Source organism: Onychomys torridus, chromosome 13, assembly GCF_903995425.1.
Source record: "Onychomys torridus chromosome 13, mOncTor1.1, whole genome shotgun sequence".
NCBI lineage: Eukaryota > Metazoa > Chordata > Mammalia > Rodentia > Cricetidae > Onychomys > Onychomys torridus.
The window spans coordinates 47277899-47297134 of NC_050455.1; the positions used below are offsets into that span (position 1 = coordinate 47277899).

General features: G+C 40.5%; 1 protein-coding gene across 1 annotated transcript in view; it reads left to right on the forward strand.

The window, feature by feature from the left end:
- Positions 1 to 843: 843 nt before the first annotated feature.
- Positions 844 to 19236, forward strand: part of Adamts19 (ADAM metallopeptidase with thrombospondin type 1 motif 19) — a 201636-nt gene continuing 183243 nt past the window's right edge. Inside the window, exons 1-2 of the mRNA XM_036205317.1 lie at positions 844 to 1378; positions 1922 to 2571. Coding sequence (XP_036061210.1) covers positions 1291 to 1378; positions 1922 to 2571 — 738 coding nt within the window. The 5' untranslated portion in view covers positions 844 to 1290. The remainder of the gene's footprint in view (positions 1379 to 1921; positions 2572 to 19236) is intronic.

The window sequence follows — 19236 nt, forward strand, 5'->3', positions numbered from 1 at the left end:
TCTGATTGAAAGTTTCCATGTGACTGTGAGAGTCACAAAGGAAGAGGAATGTTTGAGACCCAAGGGGAGGGAAATGTCACTTATGCACACGCAAACAAAAGAGGCAAGATATTCTCACCTGGTCTGAGAGCTTTAAAATACAACTCTTCACACTGATCTCCTTAATTTTACTCCAGGAAGAGGAGGAGGGGGAAGAGGAAGAGGAGAGAAACCCTGATGAACAGGGAGCCAAGAAAAAGTAGCATAGAAGGCATTGAAGTCAGTGGTGTCTGCTGTTATGTCCTGGCAACCTGTTTGGTATGCTCCTTGAGAGATTTTATTACCTTCAGGATTGGAATGTTCTGAGACACGAGTAGACAAATCACAAAACTCTGGTATACAGGCTGCAGCTCCATCCTCAAGTCTGAACTGAGTTTTGCTTTGTGTGTTGGACAGAGAGTGGCAAAACTGGACAGAGGAGGAGCCTGAGAGGAAGGGTGGGATGGGAAGGGGAAAGGCCTCTACCTGCATTTACCTAAACCACAGCCCACCCCCCGACCCCGGAGGTAGAAGGTGGGGGGGGGGGATGCAAATTAGGTCTTTCGGAATGGCCAATCAGGAGTCAGGTGAGAGAATTTGGGTCCCAACACTTGCCCAGCCTGTGAGCACGTGTGCTGTATTCTGGGACCTTTGTCCCGCAACGTCACGCTTGGCGGGCACCCCTGGGTCCCTGATTCTGGTCTGACCCGCCTGATTTCCCCCCACTCCCCACCCCACAACCCCTATAGTGGAGCGAGCGCTCTCCCGCCCCCTCCCCCAGCCAGCCCTCTGCCCGCCGCGGCGTCCCGGGGAGTGTGCAGAGCTCTGCTACAGCAAGCTGTCCAAACCCGGGCGCCAGCCTCGCTCTGCGCGGGTGCGGGCGGCGAGCCTCGGCTGGGACCGCACTCCTCCTCCCGGCCCGGGACCGCCCGGCCCTCCCCGCATCTCCTGGCTCTCGGCGGACTGCCGGACTGTCCCTTGGGGCTCCGGCTCTGGCCCGCCGGGCCTGGAAAACTCCTGCACCGTCCGCAGCACAGAAAGTCGACTCATCACCTAATTCGCCGGGGAGCTGGAGCGCAGAGAGCTCGGGCGCTGCCGGCCGCTCCTCCCCACCCCCAGCCCCGCCCGGGCTCCGGGAGTCACACAGCTTGCCCCCTCCACCCCCCATCCCTGGCAGACAAAGGGCCCGGGCACAGTCGCCGCCTGGCCGCCGGCGCTCCGGGGAGGCGGCTGCGTGCGCTGTGGATCCCGCCGGAGGCGCGCACTGTGGAGATGGGCCCCGAGATGCGCCTGACTCGCATCTGCTGCTGCTGCTGCCTCCTCTACCAGCTGGGCTTCCTGTCGCATGGGACCATCTCAGGTACGTTCTAGAGTGACTTTCCAGTTTCCTCTCCTACTTGGCCAATGCGGACCAAGGATACACAGGAGGCAGAACTTGTGCATCCGTGCGTGTTGAGCAGATATCTGTGGATAGCAGGGAAACAGCTTGGTGGGGTGGATGAACAGGTCAGGGTCGCAAGGGAAGTGCACTTCTCTTGGTCTCATTTTAGCATCTGTAAAATGATCTGCTCCCACAACCCCACCCCAAGTAATAGTTCAAAGCTGTGTTTACCGTACCTGGAGGAAAACCGGGAAGCATGCCATGTGTTACTTTTGAGTTTATGCTAGAGCTCTTACCGGTTTCAGTTAGTACATGCTAAAATATCATTGCCACACTTTTATTTTGAAAGATGCCTAAGTTTGTCAGACTTCGGGTCACGCAGGAGTTTCAGGAACTAGACGGGTGGTCTCCCTCGTTTTGGTGCAAGCGCATGGTATCTGTGCGGACCCTGTGCCTGAATGCTTGAGTGCATGGAACTGCCGAACTTTAAGCCCTTTGCCTATCTCTCTGTCTCCTCCGCAGGGCTGCAGCTCACACCGGACCTCGAGGAGTGGGAAGTCGTGTTTCCTGCACTCTGGCGCCGGGAGTCACTGGATGCGGCGGGCGGCAGCCGGGGCAGCGCAGACCCGGGCTGGGGGCGCGGTGCTGGGGCCGGCGGCCGGGCGCAGGCTGCGGGCAGCTCGCGCGAAGTGCGCTCGGTGGCCCGGGCGCCGCTAGAAGAAGCCGCCGGAGGCCAGTCAGAGTCCTGGTTCGAGTCTACCCCACAGCCAGGTGGTGAGGACGAGGAGGAACTCGAATCTCAGGAGCTGCCTCGGGGATCCAGCGGAGATACCGTCCTGTCCTCGGGAGCCCCGGCCTCGTGGCAGCCGTCCTCGCCCCCTAAACCGCCCTCGTCCCCGCCCCCGGCGGAGCAAGAGGAACCTGGCACGGAGGAGGTGCTGCTGAGGATCCCGGCTCTCTCCAGGGACCTGTACCTGCTGCTCCGGAGAGATGGCCGCTTCCTGGCTCAGCGCTTCGCAGTGGAGCAGTGGCCACATCCAGGTCCTGATCCCACCCGGGCAGAGGCTGACCCTCGCCCTCCAACGCCGCCAGACGCTGCCTGCTTTTACACTGGGACGGTGCTGCACCATCCTGGCTCTCTGGCCTCTTTCAGCACCTGTGGAGGTGGCCTGGTAAGTGCCTTCCCTTCCTTAGCTCTCCATTCCATCCCTTAGTTAATGCACCAGGCTGATTTGCATGCACCTCCTCCTCTATTCTTTCAAGTAGTTCTCTGAACATTGACACCTTACCACCTATGTGTCTACATTAAGCACTTCTAAAGGAACACCTCCAGGGCAGTCCAGTGAACCAGGAATCTTACTGTACACAAGGAGCTTTCGAGTGAACTGTAAATTTCTTTGGGATTTTTGCCTTCTTATTTCTTGCAAGTGGTTCAACTTCTGTTTCTTGTATTTCTGAAACACGCCCACCTTGTGGTGTCTTTGAGTAGTTTGAAATCTGCTCCATGCTGAATCCTTTCTGTATTTGCCCCTGACCCTCCGTTCATCATCTGTTGTTTTACAATTTTTGTTTGTTTGTTTTGTTTTGTTTTGTTTTGAGTGTCCTACATCAAAGTGGTCAGAATAAGGTGTTTGGAACCAGTACACACATTCACAACATTCATTCCAGATTGCCTATTGCAAAAATCTAAAGCCACTGTTTGCTACAGAGCAATCCTTCAATCACACCAGCAGAGGGCTAGGGTTTAACGTTTTTTCCCCCTTACATGCTATTTGACAGTAGTCCCCTTTCCCCCCCTAGACTCCATGATGGAAAGTATCGAGGTGGAATGCTTTCCCAAAACTCCAGTTGAGAAAGTCAAAGCCACTTTCTCAATCCATGTCCATTATTTGGCTTTTTCCCTGTCTTGACTTCATTGGCTTCCGTAAATTGGCCTATACTTTGTGTGGGTATAAAAATATAGACGACAAAATTGACTATTTTAATGACTCTTATATGTTCAGTTCAGTGGCAGTAACTGTACTGACCTTATTTTCCGACCATAGCTCCTATAACATTTACTATTAGCATAAGGCAGAACTCATGGAAAAATCCTCCTGTGAGCTGTCACTACTCTTCAGAGGGAGCCATTGATGGGTATAAGAACTAGTATAAAAGCAACTTGATGGTGTGGAGGAAAATCCAACAGCAATAGATGACAGTCAAAACCACCCAAAGGCATGGAATGTATTTAAAAAAAATGGTTAAAAACCCAAACAAAACAAGACTGGAAACTCTACCTATGCCACCAAAGTTGTCCTGGTTGAATGATGTGAATTGTTGGACAGGTCTATATTTTACTAGATGGTGAATATTCAAATGTAGGCATTTTAGGCATGACTGAGAAGGTGGCTTGGAAAAATGACATGAAAAGCTTTGAAAATGTTTTCTGTGGAACTGATACTTGAACACCTCAGCAGGGCAAAAACATACTGTGGGGGTTTCATTGTCTGCTAGCTTTCGGCTGGGGATTAAATAATTACATATAGAATGTTCCTGGTGTGGTAAGAGCAGTCAGGGGACAAAGCATTTCACTGTATTGGGTCTTGGACTGTGGGTCAGATTTTCCAAATGAGCTATGCCCTCTCACCATGCTTAAGGGAGCAAAGTTAGAATTATGAGTAGGTTTTTCATGGACTGAATAAGAGTTTGACATTCCTCCCTGTTTATCATGTTGGATTCTTGCTCACTTTTCCTACTAGTCACACAAGGATATACTCTGAACTGGGAAGTCTTTGTTATTGAAGAGAACTGACGTTGCCAGCAATACAGTATAGCAGTCAGAATTTGAGTAAAAATGTAGGCAGATAGCCAGGGGTGTAAGTTTGTTACTCCAACTGCCATGCCAGCCCCCTCCCTTATGAACTCCTGGATGAGGAAAGAAAGGATATTTTGTGATCTTGACTCTAGTGTTGGCTTCTTCCCTGATGACAGGTTCTCTATCTCTCTCATGTGAGGAATGAGATAATTAAATGATTGCATTAAAAATCTGAGTAGTCAACTTTATGGATCTTGTGTTAAGGGCTAGAATAACCTGCCTTCAGTGGTCAATTGCTCTATATAAATGGCTATGACAACAAGTCATGAAGCAATGACTTGCCATCGTGAGGAGTCTATTGTCACACCAGACATTAAAAATCCTTGCCCAAGGTAAAACCCCAGGTAGGGGAAGTTGGGGCCAACTTCCCAATGTCCAGAAGCTTAACTTGGTTCCTAAGAATGGGGAGATAGTCTCCAGCCACATAATAGTGTTTCAGGTAGTGGGCAGAGACTGGGGGAGGCATTGACAGAGCCAGTAAAGAAAGAAAAGGAACAAATCACACTCTGTGTCTTGGCCAGAAGAAACAGAAGACTTTAAAATGTCCATTAGGATGAGCCCTCCAAAGCATCATCTACAAGAGTAAGGGCCTTGATTGGCTAACTTGATGAGTCTAGACTACATCACTCACTGCCCATCCTATAACACTTGTGGGAGACATCATGCTGCAGTAGGTGGATTATCACCAAATGTGCCAGCCTTTGGTTGGTAACGGCATTGTTCTTCTCCATCAAAGAAGACTTTCTTACTGTTAGTTGCTTAGACAAGGGTAAATCACCACGTGTCCAGTTATTCCCCTTATTCTTTTTCTCCAATATGAGTTTTAACTGCTAGCTACTACTTAACTGTAGAGCAGAATTACCTTCTTGATTATTACATATTTAAAAAGATTAAGATTTTGAATAAAAGGAAATAGATTGTCAGCTACCCAATTTTGTAAAAAACTAAGTACTTAACAGATTAGGCATTTATTACCCAGATATTAATCCAATGTGTATTTTAAAACTGCTAGTGACTGAATGGATATTTTGGATAGGGAGCTAAGTGCTGCCTCTTCAAAGTACTCAGTCTTTCTGAATCTCCATTTCACCCTTACAAAATGCATACATTATATTGTGTATTTAGCAGCTCATTTACATATGAACTCTTTTTCTGTCTCCTCCCCTCAATTAGGCTAGTATTGAATGATAACCTGTGCTTATCTATTTATTAGATTGTATGGACCCCCAAACACAGTAGCACTGATCAGTCAAACATCTGTTGAATGACTCCTGGGCCAAAAGCACTCTGTAGATGATACAGAACCAGAACCAGATGAGACAGCATTAAAGTTTTTCAAGGAGTGCTCCCCTCTAACCTGCCAATCACTAGACAAAGCAGGAAGTGTGATAGATTGAGGTGCTTGTGTGTGCTGAGTGCTAGGATTGGATGTCTTATTTTCATTTCCAACTTATTATGAGATGGCTAGCTCTTAGTAGACAAAACCAAACAAATAACAAAAAACCCTACTACTGAAGTAATAATAATAATAATAAAAATAAAAATAATAATAATAATAATAATAATAATAATAATATGAATAAAGTTCTTTACATCATAGTCTTTAAAATCCAAAATATATAAAAATAACAAATTCTGCAAAACAGTGCAATAATTATGTTAGCCTGAAATGGACATCATGATATTACTGTTTTCCAATGATGCTCAGGGCTTCATTCACTCTAGTCAATGTGGTGTTATTTTATTTATGCACCTCAATAAAGCTTATCTGAGGATCAGAGGAAAAAGTCAGCTACTATATTAAACATAGAGGTCAGGCAGTGGTAGTACATACCCTTAATCCTAGCATTAAGGAGGCAGAGGTTCACCCACATCTCTGTGAGTTCAAGGCCACACTGGGAACAGAGCTGGGTGTGATGGCATATGCCTTGAATTCCCAGCACTAGTTAACCATAGGGGTCTGGAGGTCTGTACAGACTGACAGGAAGTGATAGAGCTGGTAGAAAGAGGAAGTGATGTAGCTGGGCAGAGAGAGGAAGTGAGATGTCAGGGTACAGAAAGGATGTAGGCATGAGTATACAGGAAGTAGCTCTCTCTTGGGCTGAGGATTTCCTAGGGTAAGAACTGATGGCCGTGGCTTGTTCTATTTCTCTGATCTCTTGGTTTCACCCCAGTATCTGGCTTTGGGTTTTTTAGTAATAAGACCATTTAGCAATTTCTCTTACATTTGGTGCCCCAAAAAATTGCCATTTGGGCAGGAAACTGTTTTCATGTGGACTGCTTGATAATATGGACCCATAGGAAAATGACCACTAAATTTTGCCAAAATAAGGTGAAATTGTCCTTCAGATTCCTGCTTTGCAGAGGACTGCCAGACATCCTATAGGACACAGGGAAAAGTGATCAAGAGACTCTAGATCTATAGGCTGAAGATGGATGCCCCAACATTTCAGAGGAACTTTGGGTGAATGTCTAGGCAGGCAGCTGTCTCTGTCATTCTAGATTTTTGGAAGTTGCTTACAAAGCATTTCCTGTTTACTTAGGTAATATATCCTTCTGGGGTCTTTGATGCAGTTGGAGATTAGTTATAATTTTCCTTGGTTATGATAAAAGATAAATTAGATATGAAAACTTAGACTAAAAAATATAGAATAGATAGAATATTTTCTTTAAATTTGCCAAATACAAATAGACTCGATATTGTAACTCTAATTCTTGCTTAATAACTCTTCTATTATATGTAATTTTACTATTTTAAAGTTAAAACCTTCTTTTTTGATGAAACAGAAAAGAGGAAGTACTGTGGGATGTCTTTCTGTATGCTGTGAATATGTGTTGTTTCCATTGGTTAGTAAATAAGCTGCTTTGGCCTATGGCAGGACAGCTTAGAGGCAGGTGGGAAATCCATGCAGAGAGACAGGAAAGAAGAAAGGCAGAGGCAGAGAGACACAAGCCTGCTGCTGGAGGAGCAACAAGATGTCAGCAGATAGATAATGCCATGGCCACATGGCAACATATAGGTTTTTAGAAATGAGCTGATTTAAGATGAAAGAGCTAGCTGGCAAGAAACTTGAACCATAGGCCACATAGTTTGTAATTACTATTAAGGCTCTGAGTGATTATTTTAGAAGCAGCTGCAGGACCATGGGGCCGGGTGGGACCAGAGAAAACTTTCAACTACAAGTCAAACTCTTTACAACTGTCCTATATCTCTATATTTGATTAAAATAATAAAATCCACATACTGAGCCAAAGAAAAGCAGGCCAGTGTCTTTTTTTGCTTGTTGCTAAATATGTAGATAATTTTCTCAGAATGGTAAACAGTAGTGACTAAATCACTTACCAATTCTTTACTTAAATTAGAGGTTTAACTGTTATCCCAGCACTCAAAAGCTAAAGCAGGAGAATTATGAGTTCAAGACTAGCCTGGGCTATATAATAAAACTCTTCCTAAGATCAAATGAGAGTTTTTCATATTAGTAGATGTAACACAAGTGTTAAAAGGGCTTATTAATTAAAAAACACAGAGCCAGAAATTTAGTTAAAGCCTTAGTGAGATCAGGGAAATACAGAAAGTCACAGGGTAACCTCACCTCACCAACTCTGCAGCTTCCAAGGAAAACAACTTCTTGTCTACCCAGGCTTCTATGCCTTGTTTTTCTGCCCTCTCATTGGCTCTTAGTCCAGCTACCTCACTTCCTCATCCTACACTGCTCTATCACTGTCTGTCTGACTGTACAGAACTCCAGGTCTCTATCATTGGTACTGGAATTAACTGTGCGGCAGGAATTCACAAAAAAAGCCACTTGCCTGTGGCGTTGCAGGCCCCAGCTCCACCAGAGCTACATGCTGTGCATAACCTGAGCTTCAATTGGCTGGAGATACAGGCAGCCTGAATGCTTATGGGTTTACAGAGCCCTGGCACAGGCCTGGTTGCACGGCTCAGGCTGAAGTATGTGGCCGGACTTTCTTTAGCTTTTTGTTCTCCTGGTGGGTGGTGGGCTCTCTCTCTTTCTCTCTGGATTCCCATTTTGGACTGCCACCACACTAGGTAGCTGCTTTGAAATTCCCTTGGACTTCTACTGTTCTACACAGACTTGATAAGTCAATTAAGGTATCTTAAATGGTGAAATTAGTTAAAAGAGATTTTTTCCCCACATAAAAAATGGGAAACATTTTTTTACAAGGGAAGGAATTTGGTCTCTTTAGATAACACATTAGGCAGTCTGAAAACGGAACAATTAAATTAGAGAATAATTAATGTTGATGGGATGTACGTAACATCAATTATGAATATTATTTGCTTAATCATTTTTATTTTAGCATTAAAAAGGTTGGTCAATTTAAGTGCCGAGATAAAAGCTTTAGAAAAACCTGTTAAAATGAATTATAGAGAAATTCAGACCCATACAGAAGAATTTAAAAGTGAAATTGTTTCAGGATTAAACTATATGGTTACAGAGAGACAGCCTGTTTTCAAACAACCAAACTTAATCTATCCGGTAACCTTACAGGAACTACCTGCTCAAGGGCATTTATAAGCTAGATGGACTCCAGTGGAAATATTAGATTTAAGGATATTTAAAGAAGCTATAGTCTCATATGGTATACATTCTCCATTTGTAAAGTAGATGTTAAACTTGTGGTCAACTTGTAATAGAATTATCCCTCAGGCCTGGAAAGAATTAATTACAGTTGTCCTAGAGGCTTGGGCACAAGTACAATGGTGAACATGGTTTAAAGAGGAGGCTAAAACCATAGAACAATAATTTAGGACTAGAGGTGTGGAAATTTCCCAGGATCAGCTTCTTGGAGAAGGTGAATATGCTGAAATACAAAGACAATGTTTATATGACAACCAAACCTTATTTCTATGACACATGGCAGCCATGAATGCATGGGACAGCATTGAGGGAAGAAATTGAATAATTTACAAAAGTTATGTCTGGCCCAGATGATCCAACATCCAAAACAACTTCAAGACAACTGGCTCAGAGAATACAGCCTCACAGACTACACTAGTCAGGACTTAACCATAATCCTAAAATTTTCTTTGTGTCCACATAAGATTACCAGTTCCCTTTATCAGCAGTAAATAGCCTAGAACACTACGCCCACATTCTCACAAAATGGATTATGGATATTTGTCTTTGTTTAGATTGTTGGTTGCAAATTGTTATTGGTCATATTCAATCTCTTCCTAAAAGAAGAATGGGAGATATGATAGAGAAACATAGTATATAGATATGATAGGATAAAAGGGTGGATTGTTGAACCTACTTTTAAAGAGCAACTTGTTTAAAATGTTTTACATTTGTATAGATTTTAGTTTATTGATGCAAATTTAAAGTTAATTTTGTTATTCTATATGTATATTTCTACTCTTGTTTAAGGTATTATGTTTATGCAGCTCATTTAAATTGTAATGGATAATTAGGAAATACAGATTAATAATTAGTCTTCTATGATAATCAAACTTATCATCATGCTAAGTGTTCTAGGTATACATAGATATAATTCAATTAGGTAGGTAACTTTCAAACATTTCAAAGACCTATAGAATATGGCATTTAAAATGTTTTATAAACTTAGACTTTCCTAGACCATGAGACATGTCTGCTCCTGGAAGTGCCAATTTATTTCAGAGAGGAGGATGGGCATCAAAGACACTACATATGGAGTTTATCTTCTTGGCAAAAATAGCCATTTAGGCAAGAAACTTTTCTTGCCTGGACTGCTTGACAAAATGTTGTTTCAACTGGACATGCAGGACCCATAGGAAGGTAATCACTGAACTTTTATTATGTCCTTCTGAGGTCTTTGATGTAATTGAAGAGTAGATAGTTATAATTTTCCTTGATAAAAGATAAATTAGATATGAAACCTTAGAGTCACAAATATAGGATAGATAGGATATCTTCTTTAATTTTGCCAAGTACAAATAGACTAGATATTATAACTATAATTCTTGCTTGATAACTGTTTTGTTATATGTAATTTTACTATGTTAAAGTTAAAACCTTCCTTTTAAATAGAAAGAAAAGGGGAAATGATGGGTGATATCGTTCTGTATGCTGTGAATATGTGTTGCTCTGAATGGTTGATAAATAAAGCTGTTTTGCCAATGGCAAGGATAGGGTTAGGTGTGACATTCTAACTAGAATGTAGAAGGAGAAAGGCAGAGAGAGGAGACGCCAACCAGTTGCCCCAGGAACAAATGGGATGCAGGTAAAGCCACAGAACACGTGGCAAAACATAGATTAATGGAAATAGGTTAATTTAAGATATAAGAGCTAGCTACCAGGAAGCCTGACATGGCCATAGTTTGAAAATAATATAAGCCTCTGTATGTTTACTTGGGTCTGAGCAGCTGCGGACAGAGTGGGACACGGAAAAACTTCTGACTACAAGTAGACGTTTTGTTTAGCATTTGGTACAGAGTATGGAACTTTGTGTCAATACTTTTTTTTTTTTCCACTTGCATTTCTCCTTGTAATCAAAAATTATATGCTGTGAAAAAAAAATTGAACAAGTTAATAATTTGGGACCTGTGCTTTGGATAAGTTATCATCTCACAAACCAACATGAGAGCAGAAATCTTAGGCAGGGATGAAGGAAAGAGAATGTATGACAAGTAGGACATCTAAATGTCATGTGGCAGTCTTCCTGGGGAGAGATGAACAAGGGTCTACTTACTCATAACACTAAAGGGAGGATACCATCAAAGTCCAGCTTTTGGAATCAGTGAGTTTTATTGGGATTATTTACAAGAATATGGAGAAGGGGTTACTTATGGGAGCAGAATGCTCAGACAGATGCATCATCGAAGCCCTCCCACCAGCAAAAGGGAACCTGGGACACAGTGCACAGCCTGTAAACAGCTCATTGGGTTGGAGGATGTTTTTTTCCAGGCAGACCAGTTGGTCTGAGTCTGGCCTGGTCCCTGCTTCAAAGTAGTTCAGTTTATCTGTGAGTGTCTTTTAGCAGTCTCTTCTGTTTATATATGCTTGGGGAGGAAGGGTCATAATAAATATTGTCAGTTTCAGAGACTTTCTGAAGCCATTGAGTTGTTTGCTTATTGAGCTTACCATGCTTCCCCACAAGATAGAATGTTTCACCTCTGATTAGAGCAGTGATTCTCAACCTGTGTGTTGCCATCCTATGTGTGGGTGGAGGGGGATCACCTAAGACCATTTGGAAAACACAGATATTTATATTGCAGTTCATAACAATAGCAAAATTACAGTTATGAAGTAGAAATGAGAATAATTTTATGGTTGGGGGTCACCACCTCATGAGGAACTGTATTAAAGTATTACAGCATTACAAAGGTTGAGAACCACTGGCTAAGAACATACTGTTGTTTTACCTTCCTGTAAATAACATGTGCCAATCCCCCTTTTGACCATGCTCTGGGTTGCATCAATAAAGAGATACCCAAACTTTTACATATTATGATAGAATATTAGAAAAATCAAGGAGAAAGGCTGCCCTGGAACTTGCTCTGTAGACCAGGCTGACCTCAAACTCACAGAGATCTGCTTGCCTTTGCCTTGTGAGTGTTGGGATTAAATAAAAGCCTATTTTTCTTTATTTCATTTTCTCTTATTTTCTATCTACCTACCTATCTATCATTTATTTAAGGTGTACTTTATTAAGTATTCTTTCTGGTTCATAACACTGTACTATATTTCACAGATTTAGGGGGTCAAATGGACATGTCTGGGATTCTTTAATTGCTCCATATTTTGTGTTCTTATTCAATTCAGTTAATTGCTAGCAATTAACTAAAGAAGCACCTCTATTACCTGTTTATTTACCTAGCTACATTTCCATATGCAAAATATTTATAAGAAAGCCTATTTTGTAGTACTCTGTAAATCCTCACCAGTGGCCCTTACATCTTACAGTGCAGAAGGCTTGGAGAACAGAAATAGTTCAATAATAGTTTCTTGCTCTAAGTATTGATCATATTGAATTCCTTGCTCCTGTATTTATCTGTGTCTTAGACTTGAGACAATCCTACCATGGGACAAATCTGCAAGAAGAAATCTTTGTATTAATTACCAATATTTACTTTTTTGAGTTTTACTAACTGAATCATAAACAGCACATCAAAGATTAGATGTATTTATTTTTATTTTATTTACATGAGTGTCTACTTGTGCGTATGAATGCATACCACATGTATGTCTAGTGTCCTATAAGGTCAGAATAGGTTGTCTGAACCCCCAGAACTGGAGCTATGGATAGTAGTGAGCCAGTGTGTGGGTGCTGGGAATCAAACTCAGGACCTCTGCAAGAATAACATATGCTTCTAAATGATGAACCATCTCTCCAGCCCCACAAGCATATTTTAAAAATCTATACAGAAGTCTTAAAATACTTGTAAAGCAATACATAACAGCCTATTTAGATCAAAGCTCATTACTAAGGGGATGTTTTAATTTAATAATAATTACACCACTTTAGATAGTTTAATGATTTTAATTGAATAAATAGTAGACAAAGGGCTGTTCCTGTTGGGAAGTAAACTAAATAAGGGAAATAATCCAGATATATTTATAATATTTACAAATGATGGGATGAATAGCAATCCCCTTAGGTTTTTGGTGTGGGGAGGAGATTCCTAAAAAGAGGTTTAGAGGTTCCCCTGGACAAATGGAGACCGTGATCTAATGCAGAGTGCTTTCAGTGTGTAGCTCCAGTGAGCACATCACTGTGTCCTTTTCATCTTTATTCTGATGCCAAGCCCTGGACTGAGGAAAGTGAGAAAATGGGAGCTCAGCCATTCAAAGCTACCCAGATACTTTTATAGAGTGATTATGTGGTAGTGCTGGAAAGACCCTGGGGATTGGATAGGTTAGTACACACTTGTCCAGTAAGAGGCACTTGATTTCATCTCATAGTTAGTGTGAACAAATCTGCACTAAATTAACTCTTTATACTTTAACTCACATGTTGTGAAAAGCCAGTACTGAACTTAGGCCTGTATTGTCACTATCTGGGGGGTGGGGTGAGAAAGAGAGAGAGAGAGAGAGAGAGAGAGAGAGAGAGAGAGAGAGAGAGAGAGATCATCATCAAAGGCATATTAAGAGGGCCAACATGAGGTCATATTGCTCCAGATTCTTTTTGTTTTTAAGCTCTGTTGCCTCAATCTGGCATAACTAAAGGAGTGACCAGTTATGCAGCAAAGCCTACATCATCATGCCTTAACTAGATTTCCTGGTGGCTTATATGTTAACATGTAGTGTGTAAACAGCTGGAGATAGGGGAAGTAAGGAGTTGGTGAGATAAAGGTATTTGGGCATTTTCCATTAAAATTCATAGCTCCAGATTTAACCTCAAGCATAGAGACTGTATTTGAAAACTAAAAATTAATTCATTTTTTTTCTATTTTGATAGTTTTTAAGAATTTTATACAATATGTTTTTTTTTATTTTATCATATTTCCCTCCTTCCCCAAGTCCTCTCAGATCCACCCCCAGTTCACTACCTATCCAGTTCCTTTTTGGCGTTCTTTTTTGTTAACCCAGAGTCCAAATTGTGTTGCTTATATATTCATGGATGTATGATCATCCATTGAAACTTGGTCAGCCGACCTGGAGCCACATCTTAAAAAAAAAAAAAAAAAAAGGACTCTTGTTTTCCCAGAAGCTACCCATTACTGATAGCTCCTCAAAGGTGAGTGGGTGTTAAGGCCACCTCCTCTTTCACTATGGGCTTCTTGTCTTTCACTATGGGCTTCTTGTTTGACTTGGGATTGTTCAAGACTTGTGCATGCTCTTATCACTGATGTGGGTTCATTTGTGCAACTGCCCTCCCATGGCCAAAACCCACCCTTTCCTCCACTGCCTCTGCCTCTCACCATCTTCTTCCCCCTCTTTTGCAAAGGTCCCTGAGCCTTGGGAGGAAAGGACATGATATAGATGTCCCGTTTAGGGGTGAGCACCCCACAGTCTTTAAATATTTTTCATTTTTAACTGTTGTGTGTTTTCTGCTAATCATCATCCACTGCAAATAGAAGCTGTGCTAGTGAAGATTGAGAGGTGCATTGATCTACGGGTATATTGATAAGTCATTAGGAGTTGGTTTAATACTGTGTCCATTTAACAGAGTAATAGTGGTAGGTTCTTCTCTAGCCACAAGTTCGTGGTTTCATATTGGGGAGGGGGCCTTAAATCCAGCCAGAAAGTGGCCTGTTACTTCCACAGTCTTTGTGGCACTATTACACCAGTGAATTGTCTGGGCAGCCATTTTTTCTTTGTTTTTAATTAATTAATTAATTAATTAATTAATTAATTTTTGTAGCTCTGAGTTCATAGCTGATTATGATTGATGATTGCTTTTCTCCTCTGGTATTGTGGATGGAACCTTCCAGCACTATGAAAGCTGGCCAATAAGGATGAGGCTTCCATGTCAGTACCAGCTTGATTTCCCTATGTTTTGTGATTTAAAGTGTGTGTTATCTTCAGGATAAGGTCTTACTTTCTGGTTCTGGAGGGTAACTAATATGTAATATAACACCGTAATGTTTAGGGGTGTCTTATGCAAGCTGAAAACTGAGGGCAGCCATTCTAGTGGTTCTGAAAAAAAAAGCAACCCACGGAAGCCAAGATCTTTAATGAGAATTTTACATCCACCACACTTTATAAAAAGCTCTAAAAATCTCAGGTTTGCTCTTTTTCTATCATTTTCTTTTAGCAGAAATTATAATAAGCATAGATTCCTTTTGTCCATGTTTCCTAATATTCTTCCAGGAGCCCACTCACATGTAACTGAGCTATGAACTTGAATCAGTGGAAGTAATACAATGGGATATTAGTGGCAGTGTAGATGTCTTTCTATTTTCCAGACTAAAAAAGTTGAACACAAGCTGAAATGTACTTTGCCTTTTAGAAAATATCTTAGAAATGAGGTAAACAAAACTAAGTTATTTTAAATCTCAATAAAAAATTTAAGTAACAATATAGTAGATGGCTTATTTTAGCTTTCCCCCAGTGATTATAAACTAAAATTTATCAGAAGTAAAATACGAAGCCTACCTTCAGACTGACAGGGACTTACTCACCACCAAGTTAAGATACAACTAAACAAAACACCAATATGCATTGCTGAGAAATATTTTAAAATCATCAACGAAGAGAAAATTGTGAACTCCTTTTGTGGGAAGTCTCTACACTGGAATGTCAGAGAAGTGTAGATAAGTCCAAGGGAACTCAATAGGACTTAAATGATAAACTATTTCAAATAATAAATTTTATACCAGGTCTTATGTACTCACTCTTATTCAGAATTTGATGTCAGTAGTCTGATAAAAATCATTAGAATCAACAGTGAAAGCCATGAACATATTAATGGGAGTGGCAAGGAAGATAATTTTACGAGCTAATCAAATGGTACATTTGATCTATCACCATTATAATTTTGGTTTGAAGATATTTATAGTAAGTAAAAATATGATGTTTTTAATTATAAAAATACCACATTTCTTGGAGTTAGTTTCTCAAGTCAGAGGTTCAATTAAGTTATTGACAGAGAAACATACCTGTTATAAGCATACCTGAGTTCTGTTATATCCTTACAGAGGATGCAGAACTTTAAAATTGTGTCACTCCAGATAGCATGCCTGAGTACTCTACTATGGAAAGAATCAAATATAAACATAATCAGCACAGAATAAAAACTGAATAATTTGTTGTAGAAATAACTGGCTTTTAAAAGTTAAAGTAGTAAGTGCCCAATCTATATACTTACAGATAATTCCTAATCCCAGTAGCTTTTCAGTTGTAATTTCCTGAGGTCAAAATCAGTGGTTTATGTAGTAGAATTTTTAAAATTATTAAATTGATAATAAGATCAAGTGTCGTCTATAGACCACTTTCCAAATATAGCCTAATTATTTCTCATTAGTAAAATGCACTCATAGATGTCAGCTTGATTCTGCCTAGAGTAAATCATTATGTAAAGTAATGAATTGAAAAGGATGTTATGCATGTTTTCTTTCTGTCATACTTTATTGGAGCTATGAATTATATACCATAAAGTTCAACTATGCTAAGTATACAATTGAGTTGGTTTTAATATGTTTACAGAACTGTACCGCCATCACCATGGTTGAGTTTCAGAACATTTTAATCAATTCAAAGTATCTCTCATACCTCTTTGCAGTCCCTCTTCATTTCTAGCCTCAGGCAATAACTAAGTTTCAGTCCATGTAGATTTACCTGAACACTTCCTATAAATGAAATCATGTAAGCTTAGTGTGTACCCAGCTTCATTCAGTCACCATCATGTTTGTGGTCACATTGTATGTTCACCTTTTCCTTTTCTTTGAAAGAAATTAAGAGTCTCTATTTCTACGACATGATTAATCATCATATTATCAATATTTTTGATGAGTAATGTTTTTATTTTTATTATTTTTATTTTATTATGTTTTAATGTGTTTACTTGAAATAGAATTACACCGCTTACCCCCACCCGACCCTTCCTTCTTCCAGCCGCTCCCTGTCACCATCCCTGGATGTACCACATTGTGATTGTCTTTTCATCAACTGATGTGCGTTTAAATTGCCTCCATGTTTGGACTGCTATGATTACTGCTAATATAAACATATCTGTATAAGTCTTGGTGAAGATACATTTTTTTTATTCTCTTAGAGTAAATATATTGAAATGGAATGACTGGGTCACATGATAAATGGTGTTTTAAAGTCACTTAAAGTTTTAGAAAAAGTAATTTTATCTTTTAAATTTTGGGGTCAGAATTAAGCCATAGTTTTCCATCCTATGTGTTTTATGTGTAATCCATATTTCTAAGGGATAAGATAATATTAAAACTTTTATTGTGAGGGGAGCTTTGGGGTAGTCAGTGGAAGGCCAACAAGACATAAATGCAAGTGTCCTTTAAAAATCATGTCAGCTGGTAAAATGGTAGATTAAAGAAATGGCTGAGGCCAGCCTGGGCTACATGAGTTTCAAATTAACGCAAAGCATTAAAAGAGAAGGAGGAACAAAGGAGCAGGAGAGAGTTTGGGTTTCTTACTTAATTCCCATGATTGATAATTTTTCATTTTCAATCCCACAATTTCTTGCCCTTGTTAAGTCTCAACAGTTTACATAATCCGTGTGGAACCGAAATCAGATATTCCTATGAGTGAGGTAGCTTTATGGAAAGGAGCAAAGAAGCAGAAGGTATAAAAGAGGAATTTGAGTCTGATGACATATACTCGGGGTACCTTTTAAATGTAAGACTCTGGAAATGCTTATTCCCTAGTTTCCACTTGAATGCTTTGGAATAGCATGTTCCTGCCTATGTCTGCCCGTTAATGTGGTTGCCTTGTTGTCTCTCCAGTGATATTTTAGTTACGTTGTCCAAAAACTTGGCTGTTCCTGCCTTTGGCTGCAGAATCTACACAAGTTAAAATTTGGGTCCTCGATGACATGGTCTTACGTGTTCATGTTCTGAACCTATTAATAGCTCACCAAAGGCTTGTAATAGAACTCACCAGACTCTGTGTTGGAGCTACACGATGAACTGTTTTCTTGATTCTTCTCTCATTTCGTCCCATTAACTCTTCCTCCAGCAGAAACATATCAGGTGCTTATAACCTTCCTGTTCCTATCACCCTTGGAATTTTGAAAATACAATTAAAAGAGGAAACACAAGAATTCCCATGATGCAACGTGGGTAGAACCATAATAACAACATGGGGTTTTGAAAAGTGCATTAGAGTTTACACGAAAATGTCTGTGGTATGATACATGCTTTATAGAAAACATATAGCCTCAAAGGTATGCTTATGTGCTGAGCCTACTTTTTAGAAACTATTATATTTTAAGGACTGTCTCATAACACGTTGCTATGTAAAGGAAACTTTTTATTTCCTTTTAAATAAATACTCACTTCAAATTTACTTTTCTTAGTAAAAGTCCCGTTTGGATATGCCAATTTGCCTCTTAAAAATTTAGGCTATTCTTTAGAGTATAAATTTTGAAATGAATAGAACATTTAAATCTATTAAACATAAATCTTTGCGAGTCACAACAGTGGTGGGAAGCAAATTACATGAGAGATATCTGCATGGAGCAGGAAAGCACCAGGTTCTCCCCCTATCATGATTTGCTGTAAAGACACCACGGCCAAGGCAACCCAGCAGAAAACCTTCAGTTGGCATCTTGATTACAGTGTCAGAGGGTTAGTCCATTAGTCCATTATCATTGTGGCTGGAAGCGGACAGGCATGGTGTTGGAGCAGTAGCTGGAGCTTTACTTCCTAATATGCAGGAAGCTGAGAGGGAGCGGGAGGGGAGAGAGAGAGAGAGAGAGAGAGAGAGAGAGAGAGAGATGGGCTTTTGAAACCTCAAAGCCTACTGGCAGAGATACATTGAGACATTGAGACACACTGCACCTCCTAATCCTTCCAAACAGTTCATCCTCGCTTGGCGGCTAAGAGTGCAAATATATGAGTCTATGGGGGACATTTGTGTTCAAACCACCATACAGAATGTGAAGTCATGCCTCTCTTGTTTACTTTCTAAACTCTTTGGAGGAAAATTGACAAAAGGAGATACAGTGTTTCTATTTGCATTGCTTTTAAAAGAAAACAAAATCAGGAGACTTTGTGATTTGAACTTCTAAAAACAAAGAACTTAGTTTTGTCAACTTCTGGCTGTGTGTTTCAAAACTTCCTTGGCTGGAAAACCCTGGCATCATAGAATCAGTATTGGTTCAGGTTTACTGTCTGGGGAATACCATCCCCGCCTTATGATGGACAACCTCGACAGAGGCAACAACTATAAACATCAGTGATCCTGTGTAACTCCGTTGCTGACTTTTGGACAATCACCTTTTATTTTGAAGTAATTGTATTAGATTCCACAGTACCCTGTGAGGAGGATGTCATTGCTTTTACTGGATTTGCTGATTAGGATATTGAATAAGTGGTCTAAGACCATAAACGGACTCAATTGAAGAG